The sequence below is a fragment of the Myotis nattereri genome, assembly GCF_964212035.1.
Source record: "Myotis nattereri genome assembly, chromosome: Y".
Classification (NCBI taxonomy): Eukaryota; Metazoa; Chordata; class Mammalia; order Chiroptera; family Vespertilionidae; genus Myotis; species Myotis nattereri.
The window spans coordinates 20,721,977-20,732,683 of record NC_138094.1 but is presented as its reverse complement, the minus strand read 5'-3'; the positions used below and the strand labels follow the sequence as shown (position 1 = coordinate 20,732,683).

General features: G+C 51.6%; 1 protein-coding gene across 1 annotated transcript; it reads right to left on the bottom strand.

The window, feature by feature from the left end:
- Positions 1–316: 316 nt before the first annotated feature.
- LOC308512371 (melanoma antigen preferentially expressed in tumors-like) lies at positions 317–3,283 on the bottom strand (the record flags this gene model as incomplete). Its single annotated transcript, XM_081082140.1, has 4 exons — positions 317–872; positions 1,509–1,516; positions 2,046–2,604; positions 2,991–3,283. 4 exons carry the CDS (start codon positions 3,281–3,283, stop codon positions 317–319), a joined length of 1,416 nt encoding a protein of 471 aa, XP_080938266.1.
- Positions 3,284–10,707: the final 7,424 nt, after the last annotated feature.

Genomic DNA, 10,707 nt, shown 5'->3' with positions numbered 1-10,707 from the left:
CCAGATGGTTAACATCCAGTTCTCTTTATTACTGACATTTATTCACAACCATTCAAGCAAAGGTAATCCCCGCATCTACCACCCAAACCTCAGTCTCTCCCCCTGAGAGATTCAGGTGGATATTTCTAACTCCTTAGGACAAATCTCCCCAAAGAAACCATTGAGTCCCCTGTCAGCATTTCCCCCCACCCTGAGTATTTGTCTGAAACTGGCTGCTGTGTTCCTGTACGGTATACTTATGTCCGGGTTTCAGTGCCCAAGGGCCCAGAGTAAAGCCTATGAGATGTACACCCAGCTGGACACTCAAGCAACAGGATCACAGAATGGGAGTTGGGTCAAGGAAAGTACTACAGCCACAGTGAGGACAGGGGTAAGCGCAGAGCCAGACCATGCTGGGCCGCCCCAACTCCTGCAGCATATGCTTCAGCACGGCATGCATCTGGGCAAGTCGGCCCAGGTTGATGGTGCCGCTCCTTTCCTCGTAACTCTCCAGGGGGGCCGCATAAATCACGCAATTCAGCTTGCTCAGCCCAACAATGTGGCGAAGCAGGTCCTCCAGGACGATCATGGAGATGGGGTTTTCACAGAAACTTAGGGTTGTGAGCTGGGAGCAGTGGCTCAGGGCTGGCAGGATGTCCAGGAACTGGGCATCCATGATCCCACACTTATCCAAGTCCAGGTCCTGGAGAGTGGGGGAGGCTCTCTCTAAAAGAAATCGGAGTGACCCAGAACTGATATTGGTCAGGTTGAGCCCACTGAAACTCAGGCCTTTCAGCTGGCTGACATTCAGTTGCTGGGATAGATGTCTCAAGTCTCTTTCGAAAAGCAGGCAGTTAGTGATGGACAGGGTCGCCAAGGGGGTCCTCAGGCACCTGGGGAGACATAGAACAGTTACATGTGGGGGATGGACCTGGTGGGCAGAGGCAGGTGAGGATGATGCAGGCCTTCAGGGTAAAGAGGCCCATGTCACCAAAGCCTAGAGTGTTCCGGATGATGATCAAACCCAGGATGTTGCACAGTGAAAAGTGACATTCAAGTCAGAGCAAATTTGAGTGGAATCTTTCCCCATCTGTTATCTGCTCCGTGATGGATTCAACTGGATGAAACCTCACACACTCCATTTACTCATCCGTCAAGTGGAGCACATCATACAGCCCAGCCCAAACACACAGGTGTTCTGAACATAAAGGTGGGAGGTAAAGATGGGAGGAGCTCAGAAAGGAGCCTGACCCAGGGTCTGAAGCAGGAGGCAACCAGTGCATTTTAGTATTGGAGACATGTCCTGAAATGCCTGCAACTCGGGCTTCCTTCCAGCCACAGCCTAGACCCCTGTCACCATCATCTCTTAGCCCAATGAGGCCTCTGGCAGTTGTGCAGAAAGGGCTAACCTGGGCACAGTCAGGCAACATCAAACGAGAGCTGACACCCTCCAGGAACTTAGATCACTGCACTGTTTACAAACCACCTATCCAATTTCGTAATGACTCCCTCAGGAACCCTGCATTTACCACGCATTCTGTTTGCAAGAGCCTATGGCAACCCTTGGCAGACAGGTGAATGAGGCAGGTTTGGAGTGAAAGGCTGCCATGGCCAAATCTCTAAGTGCGGAACTTAACCCCTGAAACCTCACCTCTGATTGGCTTTCCCCTTGTCATTGCAATCCTCACTTGGTTCTATTGCATCATCTTCCCTTCCACACCACTTACAAGGATGCCCAAAGCTACCATCCCCTGGCCTGAAGCCTCCATTACGCCAATTCCTAGCAAGGAGTCCCTTTAGTAGCCTCTGTCCTAGTGCATATGTCCTACCTTTGTCTGGGGGGTTATGTGACAACATGCAAGGTGACAGAGCGGTGAACAAGACACTGACTGTGTGGACCGTCTAGTGGCTCAGGCACTCTAGCACTGCTGAGGGACTGCACACAGGAGAGCCCATCACTGTGCACTGAAATGGAAAGGGACTCGATCTGGTCGTCAGGGAAAGCTCGCCACCCCTCACCTGAGGATCTCGTCCAGGCGGCCTCTGAGGATGGAGACATCATCCAAATTGAGCTCCTGGAGGTGGGGCAGGCTGAGGAACTGAGAGGTGACCAGGCTAACACACTGCTCCTCCTCCTCCAAGGTGGTGTGAGAAGACGTGAAGACATGGGAGAGATGGAACCGGCGCAGATTGCCCATCTGGCCCAGGTAAGGAGCGAACTTCCTCAGGGTGGACAGCTTCCAGGTACAGTTTACCTCCAAATCCTGGACAGAGTCCAGCTGCACCATATCCAGGATGTTAGTGTTTTGCTTCGACATCGCAAAAACCTTCAGCTTCTTACAGCAAAGGTGCAGCAAACCTCTCCTCTCGCTGATTTTCTTAATCAGGTAGCTGAGGGACTCATCAAGGACACCTTTCTTGAGGCAAAGGTCTACTAACAGCTCCACAGGGGCCAAGGGTGGACTTGGCCTGGCCGTTAAGCTGCGCACTTTCCCCCTCTTCCTCATGGGCTGCGGGGCCTCAGGCTCCAGCAGTGAGCACAGATGGGCTCTGGTTCCGGCCCACACAATCCAGAACTCCTGATGAACTCTCTTCTGTAAATTAAGCACCTGCAGTTTCCATCTCCTGTGGAGAAAATAGGAGTTATGCTGGGGTGCATTATGATAACAAGGAATAAGACCATGAGTCTAGGAATCTGGGCAGCTGGGCCAGACACCTGACTGGACTTTTGACTCAATGTCCCAGAATCACCTGCTCCTGGTGCTACTGGGATCCTTCATGGTCCCCATTCCTGGTACATTTAGGTGCCACCAGGAAGGAGTGGGCTCGTGTCCCTTCGGTCACCCTCGGCATTTTCACCAGCCGTATATATCCGAAGCCTGTTCCCACAATGACCCCAGCAGTGGCTCCAAGGCCTGCCTCAGTTCTCCCTTTGGCCCTGCACACTCCCGGATCCCAGCTGTAACTGCTCAGATCCCCAGGGTGCTACCAGGCAACTGAATCCCCCATACCTGTGTCGAGTGTCCTGGGCAGGCAGGACATCGAGTCCCTCGAGCACAGCCTGCAAGATATCCTGGTAAGGCTGCCGATGGTTCATCAGGGCCCCCAGAGGGAGGCAGGGGAAGGGCCAAGCCTGCACCATGGCCTTCAGGACTCTGCTGTGCTTCCCAGCGAAGGCTGCCATGAACAGAGGTGGGAAGAGCTCCATAGGAAGCCACTCCAGAGCAGCGATGGCTGAGGCTTCATCCCGCAGCAGGCTCTGACATGCCAGTTCCAGGAGTCTGGGTGGAGCTGGGAGGCTCATCCCCATGAAGCTGCTATGAAAGAGATCATGGGAGACAGTCAGGAGCAAGGCATCTTGTCAGGCTGAGCATGAGCAAACCCGGCCCTTCTCCCTTCAGAGGGACCAGCTGAGGGCCAAAGGCACTCCTCCAGCAACAACTGGAGCGCCCCCCAAATTACCCCAACCCCGTTTTCTGCTTAGAATCTCAAAGCCACTCAGCCCTGCCTCTCCTCTGCCACTGGCAGGACAAGAACCAGGCACCAAGGAGGGGTGAGATGACAACTGGACACCTCCCACTTCTACCCACTGGCTAGCTGGAATTCTGCTGTGCAGTGAGTACTGGGAACCAGAGAGATCATTCCACCCTTTCCAGAAAAAAAGTTTCTGAGGATCACTGAAGGACTGAAAACACCTGGAGTGGGGAGCAGCCCGTGGCCCAGGACTGCCTCTTGCTAATTTCCAGGAAATAAAATAGATGTGGAAGATTAAGGAACACCCACACAATGGGTACCATTGAGGCTTTTGACGCATTTTAAATGAGGAATATAAAAGCAGCACAAACGTTTCCTGAAGCAAGGGGGAGCTGGAGGTGAGAAAAATAACGATTAATTCCAACATGTACATTTTACTGTGTGTCCCTTCTCTGAATATTAGAATGACCACTTTATCCATGACAACAGATGGCTCACATGTCACCACTAAGGCTCCTCTCAATGAGAGGCTGCAAGCCATGGTCAGTGTTGCTCAGTGCCTTGAGCCTCCTCCTGTGCCCGCCAAAGGTCTCTTGAGGGCTCCATTCCTAACCCCCGTAGGGGGTGGGCAGGAGCCAGCTGATGGATGTTTCTCACATCAATGTTTCTCTCTCTCTCTCCGCCCACTCCCTTCCTCTCTTTCTAAACATCAATTGGCTGTTATGAAAGACTTTCATTAAGACCTGTTTTCACACAGACAGCCCAGCCGCTAAAAACTACAAAAAGGATTTTGCCACTTTGGCCTACAATAGGTTCCTTAGCAATACTTGACTTTCAGACACAGCAAAAACTTACCCTTTGAACCTCTATGAATGGCAAATGCCAAAACAGAAATCAAAACATTTTAGAATAAGGCAAACCTGCATCCAGAGGCAAAGGCAAAGTCTGCTCATTTGTATGGAAGAAAGGACAAATCTCTGGGTTCTTGGCCTACAGGTCGTTGGGGACCGCCTTAGGCTCCTGACTCACCAGAGCAGCATGGTGCAGGGAGCCCTGTGCTCAGAGCTGGACATTGACTCTCACGCTCTAGATTCTGTTTCCTCCTCTGCCTCCTCAGAAGCCATTATGCCCCGTCTGACCACACCTTCCTTCTGAGGTCCTAGCTGAAATGGCTACTTCCACCTGAGAGCAAAACCTTAGCCCTGGATCTCCAGGCATTTAATCCTGATGGGGTTTTGCACTCTCCACACCTCCAACTGAACCCTAGGTCCATTCATGAAAGGAAAAGAAAAGGAAACCAGCCTGGAAGTAGACTTGATGTGGGTGTTGGTGCCACATCAAAATTCCCTAATGTTCCCGTTAACACACCTTTAGGGAGACAGTGTATCATCTGAAGAGCGAAAGAATTTCAATGCAACTGTATTGAGTACCAAACAGCCCCTGAGACTTGATGTTACCTACAATTGCAAATCCCGTACCCATTCAAAGGGGAACAGAGGGACAGCTGGTCTTCCAGATTTTGAGGAGCAAGCCTTCCCGAGAGGAGGTCAGGCCAAAATCACATCTAGGGATTGATCAGGAGAAGGGAGGGGCTGCACGTTTGGAATGGGACAAAGGGAATTACCCAGGACAAGGTGAACATTGGGGAAACTCAAAGACACTGACTGCATCAACTTGAGAACTTAAAAGGCTAGTGGTGAAGTAGGAAACTGGGTGGATCCCTTAAACCCAAGCTGACGGGGCGTATAGGCAGGAGATTCTGTCACCCTTCCTCTGTGGAGGTAAAGGGCATTTCCTCTCAGAAGAACCAGATCAGCTCAGCAACCTGGCTTGAGAAAATTAAATGTGAAAATGTGGGTTGTGGTAAGGCCAGAGGAGGGGTGTGGCAGCTGAACCTGGGATGTGACTTATACAATTCTGAAAGCCATTGAGGGCTGAGAGTCGTGGGCTCTTTGGAATCTTGGAGGCACAGTAAAAAATAAATGTGGGCCAAAATACCTGTGTATCCTTACCAAGGAGCTACTACAAAGGGCATTCATTTTAGCTCAGGAATCCTATTCTACATCCCAACCTTTCACAGGCAACAGGTTATTCCCAGCCAAGTTCCAGGGGCCGGGGCCCTAAACATGACTGCCAAAGTCTGTATAAATAACTAATGTTTTCTCAACCCCAGGGAACAATCCATGCAAATTTGGCTTCAGAAAGCTCCTTCTGGGCCCAGGCCTACAACTCTCACTCAGATTGTGAGGGAAAATGTCCTCTCTCAGGATTAAGCACAGTGCACTGATACACCTTCCCCTTCAGAAGATTTGAAGCTGTACTTGGCATGTAAGGATCTGCCATAGTTTGGGATATCCCCATGCTGTACTGAGTCACACATTGGATCTTTTGAAATCCAGGGAGACACAGACAGAGAGAGAGCCAGAGGGCGGGGGGGGGGGGGGGCGGGGGGGAGGCAAGAGAGAGAGAGACAGAGGCAGAGAGGAGCAACTTTTCTGTAGGCTCTTCTGTACCCCCTGCATTGTGATGCCCAAACAACTTTCATATTCCAGGCAGAGGGACCACGTGACAGATTACCACAGTGGTGTTGACCTGAAAATTCCAGACTGGCTGATGAGGTTTCTGGAAGTGGTTCAAACTGTAATGAGGTCAGCAGTTGAGTCTAGACTTGGTATCATGGGCTTAAAGCCGGAGTGGTGCCACCTGGGGTGAGATTTTCTCTTTAACACAAACATTACATGCACCAGGCAGAAACTGGGAAATTGGAGGAGCCCAAGCTCAGGCAGCTTCTATGAGATTCCAGTGTCCAGGAGATACAAGGAGGCAGGAGGGACCACTTAGAATGACCTAGAAACAAAGTGTGAGCGAACATGCCTTCTTCATGAGCAAGAAATACTCCTCTATCCACCACCCCCCCCATACGGAGCCTGCTTTCCCAGGGCATGTGCTGTGGCACTGGGGGCAGGAGAACTTCATGCCCAGTATTGGACAGGCTCCGCCGACTCCCAGCACCCACACATGAATTTGGGGGATGTTTTCACCACATCCTGGTCACCTGCCACCTGCTCTCATCATGGCACTCACTTATGTACAGGACACAGTAGCCTCTGAGCCCATGAGAAGGGCCATCCTGTGCAACCGCCTTCTCCAGTCAAAAAATTGCTACTGTGATCCCAGGTCATCTGCCCTTGTGACCTCTTTTTAAGAAAGGGGGTCCTTAGAATGTGCTCCAAGTCTGGGACCCTCTTTATGCATCCCTGGAATGTCAGTCAGCCCATCAGGAACCTGATGCTGGGGACACCCACTGACAACAGAAATCAGGAGTTCTCCCCAATTCTTCTGAGCTGTTTTGGAGAACATGACAAGCTACAGTGTATAGAAGGAAAATCAACATCCCAGCTGCCTTTCTGGATCCAAAGAGGCACCAAAGAGGCAGGACGATGCCCTTCCTGGGTTCCACAGCAAGCCCTGCCTCTGTGGGCCTTCAGAGGCCCTGGGGACCAGTCCTCATGCATGGGCCTTCCCATCGTCCAATCTCTTCACCCAGCCTTTGAGCAGATACCCTTCCAGCTGGCTTCTTTCCCTCTGCAGTCAGACCTCTTCCTACACTGACCTATTTTGTCCTCTGTGCCTTTTTCAAACTCACAAGTCTCTGCTGGCACTACCTGACCTGCCTGTGCCCAACAATACCTGGTTTCACTTCAGACCCAATGACATCTAGACCTAAACAAAGGATTGCCTCTCTTTCTTGCTCCCCAAGGAGAGCATGCCTCACGTCCAGGACATGCCTGGGTCTAGCCATTGAATGCCAAGGACGCTGTAGGAGGGCTGGCAGGAGGCACTGGCACAGAGTGGACATGTTCTCAGGGATGTCCACGGGTCGGCCGATCCTCGCCCGCCAAAGACAGACTCCTCTCCTCTCTCTCTTCAATACATGATTTACTCAAGAACAGTCACTGAGTGCCTAAGGTGCATTCACTGCTATTCCGGGTGACCTGCAGGGACACTTCATGAGAATGTCACGGTCTTCCTCAGAGAATCTCTGAGGCACGAACCCTCACTTGTCTGAGTAGAGAAATGAAAAAACAAAACAACTGGGCGGGAAAATGTGTAAATCACAGGCTGGTCTTGCTTTGCCCTGTAGAGCATGCCTCACAGAATGGTACCTCCAGGTATAACCTGCCCAGCAATCCTAATAACCATAGGAAAAGTTGTCATTTTTCAATGGCCATTACAAATTTTTATAACAACATTAAAAACTCTGTTAGAAACATACCATACATGCAAATAAATAAAGTTTTAAAATCACTACTTAGCACCCTGTGATTTTAAATATTTGAGAATTAAAAACTGACATGCGCTTTGCAAACTATTTCCTGAGTAGTTTAAACATGGCTTGCGGGTCTTCTGCTCATACAACTTTCCACACAGAGTGAGAGTTTTTTCCATGCCCTGGTCAACTGTCACATTCTTTCTAGGTTTGGATAAGCTTCCAAGGTCCCATTCCTTCCTGCTGCCTACGTGGGCACATGTCTCTGGGAGAGTTCCTTTAGTGTGAAGCTCTTTGGCCTCATGGCTTACCCTGGGACCTCTCCATCCTTTTTTTTGGTCACAACCATGTTGCTCATTTACACTTCTCTGGGAGCTGGCCGTTGTGAACCAGAAGCTGGGTTCTGAGTCACGATGATGAGTAAAAGTAATTCCTAATGTTTGGCAGAATTTAAGAAATTATGGAAGCATTTCACTTTCCAAGTCTCATTACTTCTCTCTCCAGACAAGGGACCTTGGCCGGGGCCATCAACTGACTACCTTCTCCATGTGCAGTAACTGAGGCCTGAATCAGTCGCCTGCACTCGTATCTCTGAGTGAGTCATGGGACGGTGACAAAAGAACAAGGCCCTGGTTCCTGATGTACGGCTCCCATGGCCATCACCTGGGCCAGCCTGATGGGAGTATGCCTAGAGAAGTCACCAGTGAATGGAAACATGCCACTCTCTGTGTGGCAGCGGTGGACACAATCAGGGTCATGGGCAGAGAGCAGGAGTACCCATTTAGGTGACAATCACCTGCCACAATCCAGGTGCTCAGCAGGTCTGTGCTCAGCCATGGTGTAGGGACCCAGTCAGGTCTTCAGGAGGATAGGGTAGGTGATGGTTTGATATTCTCAGGGAGCACTAGGAATGACCTGAGAGTATGTAAATTTACTGATGGGGTGCCACCCACAAGATCTGGGTAGCAGTTGTGCATGGAGGCCCCTCCAACAGGTGAGGTAGAGGGAAAGAAAGGGGTGGGGGACCCAGCTCAGCGCTGGGGCCACAGGAGGCATAGCTCCAGGGTGTCTCCCTCTTGGCCTGAGCTCCGCTATGCCCCGCCGCCTCATCCTCTGCACAGGTGGATCATACTAAGGAGGGCACCTTCCGGCAGCCCAGGGCTGACAATTCTCCGAGCCCAAACTACTCTGGAGTCATGGCCTTGATCTCTCCTCTCAGGGTCCTGTGACCAGTATGTCCTTAAATAGCCACTCTCAATGTGGCTGAGACACTAGTAACACGAGGGGTTACCACCAGGTGACCTTAGTACCAGCAGCATCTGTGTGAGGCCTGATACTCCCAATGCATGAGGGCGAGGTCTCTCCATCCCCATTCTGTAGCTCCCAGGCCTCCCTGACCTCCTTGGGCTGTAGCCAGGGGACAGGTGGTGCACTACTGTTACTTTGTTTCAAGAACCATCCCTTACCCTCAGTGGTGCAAGCTCAGGGGAAGAGACCAAAACTTACCTGTCACCAAACACCAGTTAAGTCAGTCTGTGGGCTCTCATGCCAGCCCTGCTCCGAGCAGAGTTGCTGAACAAGGGGTCCCTAACACACTACAACTTCTTGTCTCACGCTCGCTCTCTTTTACCCCATGAAAACACAGGAGAACAAATGAGTTTTGGAGGACATGACCTGATAATACAACGGCTGCTCCTGTTTCTGCTCCCCCAGGAGGAGCCTGAGGATGCAGATCCCACCTCTTTCCCTAATGATGAGAATGGAAGAGGTGCAGGGCTTCTCTAGACACTCAAGGAGGCTCCCGTAACCAGCACACCTGAAGATGTCTTCCTTCCATGCTGGCTCAGCTCAGAATGGCCTCACGCCCGCCAGTACTTGGTTGCCCTGGTGGTCCATGGTCTCAGTCACCTGTGTCAACCCAGGTCAGAGTAAGAACCAAATGGTCCCCAAATAAGGAAACACCATGTTAACGCATGTACGTAGGAAGCCATGGGCTCCTGGGGAAATCTTCTAGAACACCGTGGAGGAATCTGAAAACTGGAGATGTGCCCTGGCTGGTTGGGCATCATCCTACTAGTGGAAGGGCACAGGGTCGGGGCACGTACAGGAGTCAACAGTATTTCTCTCCTGTCTCACCCCCACTCCTCTCTCTCTGTCAAATGGATGAAAAGAAAAGAAACCCAGATTACTTGAGAAGGTGGCGGCTGGCAGGACAGCGGGGAAAAGGTGATGTGAGTGAAAGGGGAAAGGAGAGTGTGTGGATGTGTGTGTGTGTGTGTGTGTGTGCGTGCGTGTGTGTGTTTGTGTGTCTGTGTGTGAGTCAGGGACAGTTAAATATGGCAGGAGTATCAGAGCCTGGCAGAACCAGTTCTCCTGGACAGGGAGCACCTACCACCTCCGTGGACATTCCACACCATCTGGAAGTGAGGAGCAGCCTCTTGTAGGAACTCATAAACACCACTGCCAACACAGGCCTTAAACACTGCCCGCAACCCGGCAGCCATGCCAGCCCAAATCCTGCTGCCCCACCCAAAGACCAGTAGACCCTAGGACCTCCACCTCCAAAGGTACTGGCCTCCCAGAACAGTATGTGAGACATCGCCCCACCCCAGCAGCAGATATCTGGACACCACAGTTGCGCTTTGCCTGAGCGCAGGCCTTCTGAGCCCACCCTCCACAGGCCTCTTCTGGGTGCTGCTGAGAGCACCTGCTGGGCACACTCTTAGCCAAACAAGGGCGCACTGCTCCAGCAGTAGAAATTCTAAATTCCCTCTCCCTGGATACCTGCCCACAGACACCTCAGTCGTGCGGCTTCAGAGCCAGGGCCTTTCAGTTTGCGTCAGTGCGCCGCACTGACAAATGTACCTCAGTTGCCCCTGTTAGCCGCCACTGGACGTGCATATCCAACCACGGACACCGCAGCAAAAACTGAGTCTTCCCACCCAACAGCTGCAGAACTCTGGACACCACAGTTGCACCTTTCC